The sequence below is a fragment of the Prunus persica genome, chromosome G1 (genome assembly GCF_000346465.2).
Source record: "Prunus persica cultivar Lovell chromosome G1, Prunus_persica_NCBIv2, whole genome shotgun sequence".
NCBI classification, from domain to species: Eukaryota; Viridiplantae; Streptophyta; class Magnoliopsida; order Rosales; family Rosaceae; genus Prunus; species Prunus persica.
The window spans coordinates 20,128,483-20,146,575 of record NC_034009.1 but is presented as its reverse complement, the minus strand read 5'-3'; the positions used below and the strand labels follow the sequence as shown (position 1 = coordinate 20,146,575).

At 38.0% G+C, this 18,093-nt stretch overlaps 2 protein-coding genes across 3 annotated transcripts; both read left to right on the top strand.

Moving 5' to 3' along the window:
- LOC109946709 lies at window positions 12,700-13,395 on the top strand. Its single transcript, XM_020555321.1, has one exon. It carries the CDS (start codon window positions 12,700-12,702, stop codon window positions 13,393-13,395), a length of 696 nt encoding a protein of 231 aa, XP_020410910.1.
- Window positions 14,437-17,093, top strand: LOC18793651 (peptide methionine sulfoxide reductase A5). 2 transcript variants are annotated; one of them, XM_007227483.2, is made up of 5 exons: window positions 14,437-14,765; window positions 15,091-15,402; window positions 15,646-15,758; window positions 15,848-15,992; window positions 16,197-17,093. In XM_007227483.2, the coding sequence occupies exons 2-5, from the start codon at window positions 15,100-15,102 to the stop codon at window positions 16,392-16,394; spliced, it is 759 nt and encodes a 252-aa protein (XP_007227545.1). In that variant the 5' UTR covers window positions 14,437-14,765; window positions 15,091-15,099; the 3' UTR covers window positions 16,395-17,093. The 2 variants fall into 2 exon arrangements, with proteins under 2 accessions (XP_007227545.1, XP_020410731.1); XM_020555142.1 differs by having other exon boundaries at window positions 14,439-14,765; window positions 15,066-15,402.

Genomic DNA, 18,093 nt, shown 5'->3' with positions numbered 1-18,093 from the left:
TCTGATGATTCAAAGACTGGTCGAGGTATGAGCACAATGCCTCGTGTTGTGAAGAGAAAGCTTCAGAAACTGAGGCCAATTGTTGAGTACAATAAAAGGGGGAAAGGTGTTGGCCAAGCACATATTGAGATGCAGTCGTATATTGGTGTGTTGGCACGCTCCAGGATCCCACTTGTGGACAAGAAATGGTCCCAAATCCCCAAGGATATAAAGGAGCAGATTTGGGAAGCAGTTGACATGGCTTTTGTCGTAGGCCAAGGGGGCAAGACCTCTGTTTTAGCTTCTGCTTCCAAGAAATGGAAGGATTTCAAGTCTACACTAACGAGGCATTATATCCTTCCATACACCAATGACAGGGAGAAATTAAGCCAACCCCCTGAAACATATAAATTCATAGAGAAAGCACAATGGGATGCCTTTGTAACTTCAGGGCTATCCAAAGATTTTGAGTCTGTGCATTCTCAACATGCACAGATTAGGGAGAAACTCGAGTACAATCATCGATTGTCTCGAAAAGGATATGCTGGATTGGAGGATCAATTGGAGGAAACCATGTCTGGGGTAGAAATTGATCGATCTACCTTATGGAAGAGAGCTAGACAGGACAAACATGGTAACATCCCTGATCCAAAGGTGGCAGAGAAAGCAAAATTAATTGTAAGCCTACTATCACTCTGTTTTAAATTTTTATTAAACTGTGAATTATTCTTATTACGTCGTATGTTATATTTTTCGTCGTGTGAATGATATTACCACGTCGAAAAGTTTTTAAAAACGTCGTTAAAGGTCTAAATAGGAATCACTACTAATTTTCTGTAATTATAGCATAAGACGTCGGTGGTTCATTTTCGCGTCGTTTGAATGATATTACCACGTCGAAACTTTTTTAAAAATGTCGTTAACGGTCTAAATAGGAATCACTACTCTGTTTTCTTTAATTATAGCATAAGACGTCGGTTGTTTATTCATTTCGTCGTTTTAAATAAATAACCACGTCGGTATAACTACCGTCGTGATAAGTTATAATAACGTCGGTTTATACGTTATTGCGTCGTGTGAAATTATATAATACGTCGTTTGTACATAAATAACCGTCGTGTGTTTTTTTGTTTATCTTTGTTTTAGGATGAATTGCAGAAACAAGTCTCGGAAGGCAAAGTCAGAGTAGATGGCAGCAATGATGTGCTGACCATGGCTTTGGGCCCCGAGCATCTAGGCAGAGTGAGGGGAGTTGGTGCTGGTGTTTCCCCAAGGCAATATTTCAATTTGCCCAAACCACAGAGGGTGAGCTTTGACGACCGTTTGAAGGACAGTTTAAGAGTTCTCCTTCAAGAAGAGACTAAAAAGATGGACGCTAAGGCAAGGGAAGAGGCCTTAAGGATGGAGGCTAGGACAAAACAATTGGTAGAGGCTGAGAGGGAGCATTTCCTGAGTCAGCTTTCCCAATTAATTCCCAATTTTGATCCAAGCATGCTTAAACCAAGAATTAGCCAAAGCCCCAAAAATCTAATGTCTGACAAAGCTAGCTGCTCTGGAGGTGATGTGAGATCCCTACATTTGGAGGATGATACTGCCAAAATGGGGAAACATTAGCCAGATGAAGAGAAGGAAGAAGAAAAAAGAGATGAAGAGAAGGAAGAAGAAAAGGAGAAAGAAGATGAAGAAAAGCATGACGACAAGGTATGTTCACATAACTTTGCCTTTTTTATTTGTTTTTCAAAATTTCAGACGTCGATATTTTTATTTAATCCGTCGTTTGTTTAAAACTTAGACGGCGGAATTTTTTTAAGACGTAATAAAATATTTAAACGACGGTTTTTGCACCGTCGTTTAAATGGTTTCAGATGACGCTTTATTCATAAAACCGTCGTCTTTATTGAATTACCACGACAGTTTTTTCACCGTCGTTTAAATACTTTTAAGACGACGTTTTATTCCTTAAACCGTCGTCTTTATTGAATTACCACGTCATTTTTTTTATTTCTTTAAACAGGTTATTGAAGTTGGTGCTTATTCAAATATGGAGGCGCCATCTTCTTTAAAAACCCTTTGCCGTTTTGTGGAAACGACACTCCTGCCTGAGGATAAGACACTCCAATTTACAATTGATAAGGAGGTGTTTGTTGGTGAGCGCGATACCTTCCTCCTGCCTGAAGATATTACACAATTTGCAGGCATGGAAGAAATTGGAGCTACTGTATTGGCTGTATATATGAGGTTTGTACTTCTAAAATAATACCTCGTTGGTTTATATATTGCGTCGTCTTAACTAACTAACCACGTCGTCTTAACTAACTACCGTCGTGATAAATATATTATAACGTCCTCATCTATTTCAGTACGTCGTGTGAAATATTATAATACGTCGTTTTTTTATACATAACCGTCGTGTTTGTTTGTGCTGACTTGTTTATATTATTTTATGTATTTAGGTACTTACACGATGTTTTGAAACAAGCCAATATGTGCAGCATGGTTGGCTTTATCGACCCTGCTACAGTTAGTGCCAACTCTGGCACAATAACTGAAAGATCACGACTGGTAGCAGCTCGACTTCAGAAGACAGACGGTGAACAGATTTTCATGATGCCTTACAATCCAGGGTTAGTCTCCTTAGGATTTTGTTTTTATGATTTTCAATAAATGACAGCTTATAAACTAACTACGTCGGTGTTTTATTTTATTTAGTCGTTTGAAACTACTAACCACGTCGGTATTTATTTATCGTCGTGATAAATATATAATGTCGTCGTTATCTACTTTATTTCGTCGTGTGAAATACTATAATACGTCGTTTTTGTAAATAACCGTCGTTTTTATATTAATTTTGTGCAGCCGTCATTGGATCTTGCTGATTGTAAGAGCAAAGAAGGAGACCGTCTATTTTCTGGATCCTCTGCCAGGTCATCGTGTGGTCGACGAAGAGGCGAAAAACATCGTGAACAGTGCTTTAAAAATATATAATACCCACATAGCCCGAGCAGGACGTAAAAATGTAATTTAGAAAACTCTCTCAGGCACACCAAAGCAACCCAGCAATGTCGAATGCGGGTATTATGTGATGCGCTTCATGAGGGACATCATCATGGATCCTTCCTTGGGGTTTGAGAATAAGGTAAGAAGAAATTACCTTCATACATTTCACGTCGTTTTTTGTATTATCAACGACGGTCATGTAAAATTAACGTCGTTGAATGGATATACTACGTCGGTTATGAAAAATATCGTCGTCTGTGATTGAATTTCTTTTTATTTATAAACCCTAATAGTCATTGTTTATGCAGTATGCCAAGGGAAACCAGGAAGCTTCATACCCCCAAGAAGCCATTGATGAAGTCCGGAATGAATGGGCAGAGTTTGTTTTCCAAATTATTAAACAGGGCAATTATTGAACACTTGATATTTATGTATAATGTACAAATTTTCTCTATAATATGTAATGTAAAAATTTGTTGAGGTTTTCTTAAATTAAAAAAAAAAATAAACATACAAATTGCTTAACCGACGTGTAATACTTTTCCAACGACCTAATAAAGTCAAAAACCGTCGTATTTTGTTGTTTCGTATTTTAAACAAATACGACGTAAAAATATAGTTAGACGACGTTCTTTGAACAATTGAGTCGTTTATGGTTTACAACATCTTCAATTTCTTAAGGGTTCAGGGTATCATCGACGACGTTTATGTAACGACAGCGGTTAAGTCGTGGAATATATATTTTACGTCGTATAGTTAAATAGCCGCCATGGTTTCTCATTTTAACGACGTCATTTTAACGACTTAGTAGTCTATTACAATTTACAACGTCTACAATTTATTAACACCGACGTGGTTTGTTGTTGTGGTAAGAATATTTTATTATTTTTATATCAAAATATTCAAAATAAATTTAAAATAAATCAGAAAATTGAAAAGTCAACTCCTATGAAGTCATTGATATATTTTCTTCCACATAAACCTTGAAAAAATTCGTTTTGAATAACAAAAATTTAAAATGACCATCCAAAACAAAATTGTTTTGATGAGTCATAAAATCACTTCTAGTTTTATGGTTTAGGGTTTAGAGTCTAGGGTTTAGAGATTAGGGTTGTTATTTATTGGGGTTTATTTTTAAAGTATAATTTTTGGGTAGTCTAGGGTATATGTTAGGCTTTAAAACCATAAAACCTTTTATAAACTTAATTTTTTAAATTGTATAATTTAGTTTTATGGGTTTAGGGTATTAATTTTTAACGACGGTGGTTGCGTCGTGGAATACATATTTTACGTCGTACAGAAAAACATACGACATGGTTTACGCTTTAAACGACGTCATTTTAATATGTAAGTCGGTTTATATAATTTACAACGTCTTTAATTTCTTAACACCGACGTGGTTTTTCAGTCGTCGTTATATAAAAAATTGAAAATAAATTTAAAATTAATCCGAAAAATGAAGCTTCAAAATGAACGGCCTTACGTTCTTAATCCGAAAAATGAAGTTTCCGTCGTGGAATATTAAATTTACGTCGGTACTTGTAGAACTTTCGCTTTGGTTTTTCTTTCGACGTTTTAAAACGCGCGAGCTCTAAAAATTTTCGCGCGACCTAAATTTTTTTAGATTTGGCTCTTATTCTTATACTTCGAACCCTGAAACCTAAAATTTTCAGATTTCGCGCGACATAACATTTCGCTCTCTCACTTCTGCTCTAATTAAAAGTTGCACTCTCCAGGCTCCGTCGAATCTGTGAGCTCGTCCAACCTGTAAGTACAAACCCTATCTTCCCCTTGTAAATTCATTGAATGATATTAGGTTGTTTTGTTAAAGGGTTTTATGTGTATGCTTTGCGATCTGTTAATAATGTGCTTATAGGTATGGGTTCATGGATTTTCTGTTTAATGGGTTCATGGATTACATTATCTGTTATGTTGAATTGGGAATGGATTTAATTTTGTCGTATCTTTTAATCACCCTATGTTATGTTGAATTGGGAATGGATTTATTGTTTTCATGCTTGGTTTCATGTATATGTTGGTTTCTTGCTTGGTTTCATATATATGTTGTGTTCTTAATGGGTTTTGTGTTCTTGAAAATAAACTGAGACACGACGAATTTTAAGGCATACGACGACGATTACACGACGGTTTTTTTAAACTACCGTCGTTGTATTACTTATACACGACGGTTTTTTCATAAACCGTCGTTTGTATTACTTATAATAGACGACGTCTGTTGAAAATCCGTCGTCTATATATGCCAAATACGTCTGTTTTTGTTTAAAATCGTCGTCTCTGTTGTGTATTACTTGCGATTAGATCATTGTATAATCTGCTATAGTGATGGTCATTGCCTGTATTTTCACTTTATTATAGATAATAGGTTATAGTGTCGGAGATGGATAAGTCATGGATGCACTCGGATAGAAGATCGAAGGCATATGAATTTGGGGTGGAAGCATTTTTGAACTTTGCTGTAGAAAATCTTCTAACTACAACACATATCCGTTGTCTTGGAGAATACGGAGGAAGTCCTACCTTATATCGAGTACGTATGAGCTTTATTCTTTAAGTTTCCATTTTAAATTATTTCTTATGTTTATCTTCTATATTTGGGACCGTAATGCTTGAATTTTTCGTGTCATGTAGGCAACATATGATCCACATCAAGATTGCTTATCCAAAATTTAGAAAGAGAACAAAGTGGCTGCAGGATAAGCACAATAGCACTTTCATTCAATGGCTACGCTTCAAGGTATATGTTGTTGAATAACATATTTCTCTTTTAATTTTCTTCTTATTTATATGTTAGATTGAATTAAGATATGATTAATTTGCAGGTTCAAAGTGAACTTGAGGAAGACAATCATGGCGTATCAGAAAATTTAAGGTGGCTAGCAGCTGGTCCAAACATGTCAGTGCCATTATATAGGAGCTATCTTATTAAAGGTATTAAATTCAATATCAAGGCACAAGATGATGTGCGGACAACTCAAAATAGTGGAGTTTATTTACTTGCACATACCATGCAAGTTGCTAGTGCCAAGGATAAAAACCCAATTCTCTCAAATATGGGTTTCTATGGTGTCATTCAAGAAATTTGGGACCTTGACTACCAAAAGTTTACAATCCCAGTCTTTAGGTGTGATTGGATAGATAGTTCTGGTCTTGTAGTCGACGAACTTGGATTTACCCTTGTAGATTTGAGTAAAATTGGACATAGGAATGACCAATTTGTTTTGGCTTCTCAAGTCAAACAAATATTTTTTGTTGACGACCCGATGCATCGTGGTTGGTCGGTAGTGTTATCAATGCCTAATAGAGAATATAATGATGTTATTGGTGATGAAGTCTTAGGTGATGTGATAATTGAGTGTGAGCCATTTACTAGAGGGATGCCAAATGTTGACACATTTGATGAACTGGTGGGTGAGTTAGGCGGTCAAAATATTCGAGATGGGTGTGAAGATATATGGATTGAATGATGCTTATGTAATTGGCAGTGTATGACATTAATTTTGTAATATATTGTAATGTGATTTCTTCACTTTCTAAGTTCAAATAAAACACGACGTTATTGTGAACCAGTTATTCAGCATATTTACCGACGTCTTAAAGCAACGTAACAATGAAGAACCACGACGCTATTGTGAAGCAATTATTCAGGATATCACGTCGGGGAAGGATTAAGAACCGCCATGTAATTCAAAATAACACGACTCCAATCCCATAATACCGACGTCTAAAAAACGAGATATATAATCTGAACGTTAAAAAATACGACGTCATCATACATTTTCCACGTCGCAAGTTCTTTTATAAACGAAGAGGAACGAAATGAATTCCGACGGAAATTCATTATAACCGCCGTCTAATAACAATTAAACGACGTTATTTGTAATACGGCTCTCATCATAATCAATGCCGTCTATATGTTCTGTAATACGGCTCTCATTTATTTGGAACCGACGTTGTTTAGAAGTTCAACGTCGTCTATATTATTAAGTGCGTCGTGAGTAATGATGATAGATATAAATACAACGTCGACTATATAAATGCCACCGACGTTGTTTCGCATTTCAACGTCAACTGTATAAATACATACGTCGTAAATAATGACACTGACAACTATTTCCACGTCATCTTTTTTAGAAAAATCGAAGTGGAAAATTTATTTCACGACGGTTGTTTGTAAATAAGAGACGTAGTATATTTCAATAACGTCGTCTTCTCATGTATTTAAAGACGTCATATTTTTTCTTGTCGTGTAAATTATATTTAACGGCGTAGTATTTTAGTTGTCGTCGTTGTATGTATATCTTGCGGCCTTGTTCTTTTAACATGTGTCATATTTTTCCTTTTTAACGACGGTGATTTGTTTGAGTTGGTCGTCTATTTTCATCCTCGACTATTTTCTAGAACTTTAGCAGACTAAACACGTCTGTTTTTATTGTTTTCCGACGTTGTTTTATTTAACAACGTCTAATATTTATCGTCGTTGTTTGTTTCTGAAAATATGACGTATAAATTTTGTAATACGACTCTCATATATTTGTAACCGACGTTGTTTCGTTTTTCAACGTCTACTCTATAAATACATACGTCGTAAATAATGACACTGACAACTATTTCCACGTCATCTTTTATCGAAAAATCGAAGTGGAAAATTAATTTTACGACGGCTGTTTTTATATATGCGACGTAGTAGGTATCAATAACGTCGTCTTCTAATGTATTTAAAGACGTCAAATTTTTTATTGTCGTGAAAATGATATTTAACGGCGTCGTATTTTTATTTTCGTCGTTGTATGTCTATCTTGCGGCCTTGTTCTCTTAATATGTGTCATCTTTTTCCTTTTTAACGACGGTTTTTTTAGAGAGTTGGTCGTCTATTCTCATCCTCGACTGCTTTTTTAGATCTTTTTGCAGTACAAAGACGTCGTTTTGTATTTGTTGATGACGTTGTATATTTTAACAACGACGGTGATTTAGCGTCGTGGTTTATGAGAGAAAAGATGACGGTGGATTCCACGACCATTGAAAAACCGAATACACGACGGTGATTTACCGTCGTCTTTTTGCTTTTTTGTAGTAGTGGGTCTTGGGGAGATTGGGGTTAGGGTTGTTGTTGAAGAGAAATATGAAAAATGAGATTTTGGAGGTCTATTTTCGAGTCTATGCTGTTAAGAAGCTGCATGCCCTTTTTTTTTTTTTTAAATAGTCATAGCCCAAAAACGACATCGTTTTGGCTATGTCATTTAAAAAATATTGCATTGGCCAAAACGACGTCGTTTTGGCGAGCAGTTTATAAAATAAAATAAAAAGAAGAACCCCAACTGCCCACCGAAGCTTCTTCTTCTCCATGGGGTCACTTCCATGGCTGCCAAGGGCAAAAACCAGTCTCTACCACTAAAATCCAAATTTTCCATGGGGTCGTCTGACCCCATTGACCCCATGGTGGATCTGCCACCATGTAGAGCCCACACATCTAATGATATAAAGCCACGTGGTTTTAAATATAATATAATATTTTTTAAACTTAAAATTAAAAAATAAAAATAAAAGCAACTTAAATATTTTTAATATCTTTCATGCTACATTCAAATAGAGAGAGAGAGAGAGAGAGAGAGAGAGAGAGAGAGAGGGTCTATAGGGGGGAGGGAAAGATAACACAGGGAGAGGGAGAGAGAGAAAGAGAAGGGAGGAAGATGAGGGAGAGAGGAGTGGGCTTGCGAGGGGGAAAAGGAAAGAGAACACAAGGAGAGGGAAATATAGAGAAAGATATTTTAAAATATATGAAAAAGATTTAAGTTGCTTAAATTTTTTATTTATTTATGAATTTTAAGTTTTAAAAATATTTAAAACCACGTGGCTCTATATTACATGTGGGCTCCATACATGTGCCATGTCATCAATCTAACAGAAAATTTGATGGAAGCTAACGACAGGGACCTTTTTGAAGTGTGGATGGTAACCTTAAGGATCATTAGTGTCACAAAAAAAGTCAAGGACGAAATGTGATAATTTCGCAAACCTCAAGGACCATTTGTGATAAAAAGCCTTCATTATATGGGGAATGCTAGCAACCTTCTCTCTAACTTTTTCTTTTGGACATTCTCCCTTCTTCTCATGACAAGTGTCACTTTCCTTACACTTAAAACAATGTCATTAATAGGGGACATAAATCACAACGGCAAACGAGGCCCGCGAGGGGTTAGAGTTTTTGAGACGTTACCTACTCCAAAAAAACATTGCTTATCTTCTGGCTCTTTTGTATGGCAACAAGAAACGGTGGAGGCTGACGAGCATTAGCCCCGCCGAGTGCAATGAATCTACTAAGCTGGAACTGCCAAGGGCTTGGGAACCCTTGGACAATTGAAGCATTACGGTGTCTTATCCGTAATGAAGATCCTAAACTTGTGTTTCTATGTGAAACACGCTGCTCATGAAGTGTTATGGAAAAGATTCGTGTAAAATTGGGCTTCCGACAAAGTATAGTAGTAGACAGTCATGGGGCATCCAGAAGGTTATGTCTGATGTGGACGGAGGAGCTAGTGGTCACGGCTCGTTCTTTTGGTACAAACCATATTGACACTGAGGTGGAGATTCTTGGAGTATGAGGTAAATGACGGTTCACAGGATTTTATGGGTGTCCAGTTACGGCAGAGCGCCATCGATGATGGGATTTATTGAGAAGATTAGAAGCAACAAATTATTTGCCTTGGCTATGTTGTGGTGATTTCAACGAGATTTTAAGAGCTGATGAAAAGCTTGGTGGGAGAAGGAGGAGAGAGGGACAGATGCTTGGATTTCGACAAGCTATTGATACTTGCGGATTTAAAGACATGGGTTACACAGGGCCAAAGTATACATGGTGGCGAAATAACCCGATGGAAATTCGTATACGCCTTGATCGCGTATTGGCTACAGCAGATTGGTGTTCTCGTTTTCTTGGCACAAAGGTCATTCATTTAAATCCTACCAAGTCTGATCACTTGCCCCTTAAAGTAACAATTAGTGAAAGGATGCTATTGAATGGGCGACGTAAGAAGTTATTCCGCTTTGAGGAGATGTGGGCTGAACATGTAAATTGCATGCAAACAATCCAAGATGGTTGGCAACGTACTTGTAGAGGCTCTGCACCATTTACAACTACCGAAAAGCTCAAATGCACTCGTCACCAATTATTGGGCTGGAGCAAGTGCAATTTTGGCCACCTGCCAAACCAAATTAAAATTACACGAGAGAAATTGGGTGAGTTATTAGATGCACCGCCATCACATCATACAGTGGAGCTACGAAATGCGCTTACGAAGCAGCTTGATTCTCTAATGGCAAAAAATGAGGTGTATTGGCGGCAACGCTCAAGAGCCACTTGGTTGAAAGCGGGAGATCGCAATTCAAAATTCTTCCATTACAAAGCCTCTAGCTGCCGGAGAAGAAACACTATCTCAGCGCTTGAAGATGAGCATGGACATTGGCAGACAACAGAGCAAGGTTTAACACAAACTGTGGTTAATTATTTCCAGCACTTGTTTTCTTCCATAGGGTCTTCCGATTATACAGAAGTAGTGGACGGTGTAAGGGGGCGTGTCACAGAGGAGATGAACCAGGCTCTTTTGGCGGAGTTTACTCCAGAAGAAATTAAAATTGCACTTTTTCAAATGCACCCATCTAAGGCACCAGGCCCAGACGACTTCTCTCCTTTTTTCTATCAGAAATATTGGCAGATTGTAGGTGAGGATATGGTGGCGGCAGTCTTGCACTTCTTCAAAACGGGCAAATTACTTAAGAAGATAAACTTCACGCATGTGGCCCTCATCCCTAAAGTCCATGAACCAAAGAACATGACACAATTACGTCCCATCAGTCTATGTAATGTCTTTAATAAGATTGGGGCGAAAGTGCTCGCTACCCACCTAAAAGCAATCCTTCCTACTCTGATTAGTGATACTCAAAGTGCTTTTGCTCCAGACCGTGCAATCTCAGACAATTCAATCGTGGCTTTTGAATTGCTACACATGATGCATAAGAAAAATCATGGACGACAAGGGTATCTGGCTCTCAAGATTGACATGAGTAAAGCATATGATCGGGTAGAGTGGAGTTTTCTGGAGGCCCTAATGAAAGGAATGGGTTTTGCCCCACGATGGATCCAATTAATCATGGAGTACGTGACGACGGTTTCGTATTCTTTCATGTTGAATGGAAATCCAGTTGGTTATGTCATTCCACAGAGAGGACTGAGACAGGGTGACCCCCTTTCACCATATTTATTCTTACTATGCGCTGAGGCTCTCTCAAGTCTTATTTTGCAGGCGGAACGACGTAATTTACTTCATGGAGTGAATCTATGTCGGGGGGCTCCGTCTGTTAGCCACCTTTTTTTCGCTGACGATAGCTTCTTGTTCTTGTGGGCAAACCAACAGGACTGTGAACAACTGAGCATTATTTTCTAAAAATATGAAATGGTGTCAGGTCAGAAAATACACTTGGAGAAGAGTTGTGTCTCCTTCAGTAATAATATGGACCGTACTGATCAAGATAACCTAGCTGCAGTTCTGGGAGTTAGGAGGGTTGACCAGCATGATGTTTACTTGGGTGGGAAGATCAAGAAGGCAATGCTTCAACTCTCTTAAGGAACGCATTTGGAAGAAAATACAAGGTTGGAAGGCAAAATTGTTAAGCGTTGCAGGGAAAGAAATTCTCCTAAAAGTGGTGGCACAAGCTGTGCCTATTTATATGATGAATTGCTTCCTCATCCCTAAATGTCTATGTGACGAAATTCAACAAGTGATGGCTCGCTACTGGTGGGGTGAGCAAGATGGCCAACGAAAAATACACTGGCTCAGCTGGAACAAATTATGCTTGCCTAAACAGGAGGGTGGGCTTGGTTTCCGTAATTTATATGCCTTCAATATGGTGCTCTTGGCCAAACAATTATGGCGCTTGATTCAAACCCCAAACTCTTTAGTGGCACGCATCCTGAAAGCCCGTTACTTCAAGAATTGCTCTATATTAGAGGCACAAATCGGACATTCCCCCTCCTATATTTGGCAAAGCTTATGCAAAGCACGTGTCCTTATTGAAAAGGGATCTCGGTGGCGAATCGGGAATGGCCACAGTGTGCGTATATGGGGAGACCGATGGCTCCCTAACTCTGAATCTTTCCAAGTTTCCTCACCACAAACAGAGGGGTTTGATGAGGCAAAAGTGAACTCTCTTATTAATCCAGTCACTATGCAGTGGAAGGAGGACCTTTTGCAAGCTTGGTTCTCGGCCGAGGAAGTGAATTGCATTCGAAACATCCCTTTAAGCTTCAGATACCCACCAGACATCTTGATTTGGCACTTTGAGAGAGATGGTCAGTACACAGTGTGGAGCGGCAATGAAGTTGCTCGTCGGGTTTTGCTCCAGCAAGACGGGGACGACACCAACATGAATGGAGGACCCATTGTAGCTTGTGAACAGGTCTGGAAGAAGATTTGGAAAGCCCGAGTACCACCAAAGGTTCGTATATTCATCTGGCGCGCTCTCTTGAATATTTTACCCACCAAGGATAATTTGATTCATCGTAGTATCTCTGAATTGGGAGGCTGTGTTTTTTGTGGGGCTGAAGAAACTGTGGTCCATGTGCTTCTCTGATGCCCCATAGCTATTGCTTCTTGGTCTTTGTTTCCGGCCTGGGCACACTTTAATACTGATGCCACAGAGGAGTTCAAGATGTGGTTCCAAGGATTTGCTGCAGACCACCCACTTCATGTGCTAGAGAAAGTCATGGTGTGCCTATGGATGCTATGGTATGAGCGCAATCAAATGGCCTGGGCAGGACGTCAACGGAGTGCAACAGAAATTGTTAGTGGAGCAATGCACTGTTTGCAAGAGTTTCAGGAAGTACACCCCCCTCCAAAGAACCATACCTCACGTGCCATTGCTAAATGGGTGCTGCCACCGCCTGGAGCTATTAAAATAAATGTGAATGGAGTGTTTCATGGTGAATCCAGTTTTGGTGGGGTTGGTTTGGTGGTTCGTAATTCTACAGGTGCCTTTCTTGCATGCAAGTTGGTTGTGCTAAATGGGATATCAAATCCCATGCATGCCAAACTGGTTGCATTAAGAGAAGGCTTAATCTATGCTGCCAAGTGGTCCAATCTGGAATGTCATACAGAAGGGGATTCTCAGGGCGCTTTACACTCAATACAACGGGGCCAAACTGATCTGTCCCATCTTGGTTGCCTAACTAATTGTCAAACACTTTTGGCCAGCCAAGAGCGTGTTTATTTGAGGGTTACAGAGAGGAGTGCAAATGGGGTTGCAACACGGTTGGCTCGATATGCTCTACACTCTCAGGGAATGGCAGAATGGGTTACTGATCCCCCAGATTTCCTACAAGATGTTTTGTTCATTGATGTAATGTAATTTTCCTGTTGTGTACGTTATCGGCATATGTGGTACTCTTTCCTACTCCGGAGTTTTTCCCTTGTGGTTTTCTCTGGGAAGGTTTTAACGAGGCCACGCATGACATGCCTTTTATTCCTCCCTTCTAATGGAATGAATTCAACCTTTTCAAAAAAAAAAAACAATGTCATTAATGCGTCACACAAATTAGTTTTTGTTTTCAAGTTTACCCTTTTAAAATGTATTAGCCTTTATATTTCCTTCAATTTATCCAAATTTTGTTGCAACTTCTTTAGCACATTGTAAAAAATTAAATTTTTTTTTTTAAAAAAACGTCATTTTAAAAAAAAAAGTTTGTTTCATGGCATTGTATCATCTTTATTTTGTTTTTAACAAAACACTTTGGGAAAAATAAAAAATAAAAAAATTATTTTTTATTTTTTATATTTAATTTTTTAACAAGGTGGTAAGAAAGTTGTAAAAAATTTAGCTTGTTTTTAAAATAAATTAATACATTTAATAAGGGTAAACTTGGAAAACAAAAATTAATTTGTGTGATGCATTAATGACATTGTTTTAAGTGTAAGGAAAGTGACACTTGTCATAAAAAGAAGGGACAATGTCCAAAAGAGAAGGTTAGAAAGAAGATTGGTAGCATTCCTCTTATTATATTGACATACCCACCCACCCAACTTCTAGTATGTTCCCTCTTAGAACACTTCCACCCATTTGCCATGGGAAATGGCAAGGGCAAGTCAGGGCAGTTACTATTCATGTAAATAGTATTTGGCCTATTAATTATTTTTTTTTGTACACTATTGTCATAGCAACCCAATAGCAATTACTATTCAAATAAGATTAATTTTATTAATATATATGAGATTAATAAATTAAAATTTTCTAGGTATGTATAAAAAAACTTCTGAATTTTTTGATAATTTTTCAGAATTTTGTTTCGATTTTTTAAATTTTTTTTTCTTTGCTGATGTCAGCTATTTCAGACAACAGCTCAACCTATTTTGACTTGGGCCTTTACCCGGCTTGATGGACCCCAGCTCTTGCCGGGACTGGATGTCACCGCTGGAGCTTATTTTGGAAGATCAGGGGCCTTTTGCCTGGGCTGGGCTGTCCGGAACTGCTCTTACGCCTATCCATTTATAAACACCCATCGCTCCTCTTCGAATCTATTCGTTCAATAAAATCCTCTCCGAACCCGATATGTTCCTTCCCCTTATATGCCAAGAGAACAAGAATAATTGACCAAAACAAAAAAGAAGACCGAGAATCAAACGTGGGCTCATCAGCTATAGCACTCTCCCTCATGTGCCCTCGATTGCTCGTCTGCTGTCGGCGGTCAGGTTCTGTTCTGTAGCAGCGACGTCCTCTATCAGGTACTGTTCTCTCCTCTGGAACTGAGTCGTTAAATCTTTCGTTCCAGATCCAGATCGATACCATACCGCGATTGGGTACGCTCGATACAGATCAAAATTCGTAGGGGGTGAGCGAATCCAAACACATTGGAGGAGTTGATGTGTGCTCAAACTTGGTTATCAACTTTGTAAAAACATTGTAGCTTCGAAAAAGGGGCATTTTCTATATGACATCAGTTTCCTATCTTCCATTCTAGTTCTCTTGATTTTTTATTTTTTATTTTCATTTAATAACATCTTGGAAATTTTAACCAAACGCAGAAAGTCTCATGCCTTCCTCTTTCAGACAAAGCCAATGGCTTTTCTTCGCAGCAGCGTTTCCCTTAGCCGTCTACTAGCAACGGTGATGCTCCTGATTATTCTAGCAGCTGAGAGGCGGGTCTGCATCAGGATCCCAGAACGGATCATTGAAACCGCAGGAGACGTACCCAACAACCAGTCCTTGAAAACAGCAGTTTTCGCTCTGGGAAGCTTTTGGAGATCTGAAGCTGTCTTTGGGTGCTTGAATGGGGTTGTACAGACCACTGTCGGTTACGCTGGCGGATCCAAAATCAACCCTGAGTACAGAAGCTTGGGTGATCATGCTGAGTCTGTCCAGGTCTCTCTTCCATTTTTCCTGTTGCTTTTAGATTTTCATGAATCGGTTTTTACCCTTCTTTTTTGGCTTGAATATAATGAAACTATCTCCAAGCGGTGTCTTTTTGTTTCTTGTAAAGTTTAAGAGCAGTTGAATCCCTGCAGTTTTTAACTTTGTGGGCTTCTTATCATTTATTTTTACATACATTTTACTCTCTTTTTGAATGTTTCAGTTCACATGTGTAATTCTATAAATCCTGAGCAGGTTATCTACGATCACAGGCTGATTAGCTTTAGGCAACTTTTGGAGATTTTCTGGTCAAGTCATGACTATCGGCAAGTATTTGGGCAAGGTCCTGATGTAGGTAACCAATACAGGTAAAACTTATAACAGCACACAGCAGTTTCTTGCATAACATAAACTCATAACTTAGAGTCCTTAGTGATCTTTTTTCATATATAAATAGATCTATCATTTTCACGAACGGAACTGAAGAGTCCAGATTGGCTGCTGTGAGCAAAGAGAGAGAACAAACTAAGTCAAAGAGTAGCAGTGTAACTACTCAAATCCTACCACTTGGAACATTTTATTCTGCTGAGCCTGAACATCAGGTACAACTCAATATCCTCTCTCTTCTCCCAAAACTCTTTAAGAGGGAATGTTGTTTCAGATCTTTGTATTGTAAATCTTTCCTCGTCGTCAACTTGCTTAAGGGAGTCTCTTTGGAGATGTGAAAAAAAAAAAAAAAAAAAGAGATCTTTTGAATTAGATCCTAAATTTTTTGAATCCTTAGCCAACATGTTTTTAAAATGCAGAAGTTTGAGCTGAAGCGTAGGCCATTTCTTCTCCAATTAATTGGAAACTTGCCTGAAGAGGAACTTGAGAGGTCAAGATTGGCTGCAAAACTGAATGGCTATGCTGCAGAGCTTTGTCCTCCAAAAATTCAGAGGCAGATTGATGCAAAGATCAATGAAATTATTAAAAAAGGATGGCCTATTTTGAGAGACTTGTAGGTGGCCCATAATTTAGAATTTAGACAAACATGCAGCATGCTCTATCAAGTTCTCACACTTGTGCACCATTTTATCTGCCTGTTCATCCCAATCTGTAGGATAGAGAATCCAATTGAGTTCATTATTGAGTAACCCACCAGTGTCCTATGCCCCGTCATCATGTTAAGTTTATATCTGGTTTTTGCAGGTTTGTTGACCTCCTATGGTGTATAGTATCCTCTGATCATTCATTCGAAATCTTATGTTGTCAACTGTGAATTTTGACCACACTTTCATGCATTTAGGCAAGAGCCAACTTGATCAGTGGTCCAACTTTACAGTCTGTAAACATAAGTTTCATGACCAATTGTCCAAATTTACAGTTCTGCAAGAGAATATTCTCCAAAAATTTAGTTTGTTCTTGTCTGAATTCATGATCCCATATGTCTCCATCTGATGGATAGGTATTTTTTTTGTTCTGAGAAGGATTGACAGTGTTCTTTTGAGGTGAGGATTTGGAATATGGAGTGCAATTATTTCAGTTCAAGATTGATCTGTTCGAACATGTCTCGTTCAACTTAAGTGTGTTTAGTCAGTATGTGGAGCATTATTCATACTTTTTCTTTTTATTTGGTTCAGAGATTTGAATGGCAAAGTCTCCCCGTACTCACATGTGACTCATGTTTGGGGTATATAGGATTTTTGCACATTTTCTCTCCACACATTTGTGTATTTTTATGAACATCACGGAAGTGTTTCTTCAAGACTTCCCCTGTTTTTGTGGTCAATCATTTCACTGTGTTCAAAGAAAGTCTCATTACACAAATCGCAACTGTAAGCCATTGCACAAATGAGATGAATGGTGAAAACAAAAACCAAACAATAAAAGGAATTGGAGAGAGGAGAAGACTTGGAACAAAATTCCAACACGCACAATTGAGAAACAAGTCAACTGAGATGAATGTTGAAAACAAAAACCAACAAGAAAAGGAATTGGAGAGAGGAGAAAGACTTGGAACAAAATGCAAACACGCACAATTGGGAAACAAGTTGTGAATGACGGGTTTTATAGAGCAATCCCACAAGTTGTGGAGGTTCTTCATGACATACCTTTCAAATTGGTACCAGTTGGAGTAGGTTTTTCATGATCCCTCTCACAAAATTTGGACTAAAATATATGAGAGATTCTCTAATAAGTATTTTATGTTAAGGATTGGTTACATACTTTTAATTTTAGCCGTTAGATGCAATTTAATGCCCAAGATTAGAAGTATGTAACTAATCTTTAACTTAAATACTTATTGGAGAATGCCCCAAAATATAAATTGTCTTGGGTTTTGAGCCCAATTGAAATATTAATTCGAGACCCTTTTTTTTTCTTTTTTTTTTCCCTTGACCTTTTCCTTTTTGTTTCTTAACTCAACCCAAACAAATAACAATTCAACACATAGACAAATCGAATATCATTAGTCAAACACACACAACACAAGTTTGAACAACAATAATGCTATTTGGATACACTAAATTAACCGTATTATGTGACAACTGATGTATTCATGTCATATCAACTAAACCTTGCGTTTATGTGTTATATAGATTTAGATCTTTTAATAATTAACATAATAATAATCTTTCACTGTGTTCCTCTTACCCTCTCTCCTCCCTCCTCTGATCTTTGTTTTCTCCCTACTTTTGCCTTCCATCTTTGTTCTCCTTCCCT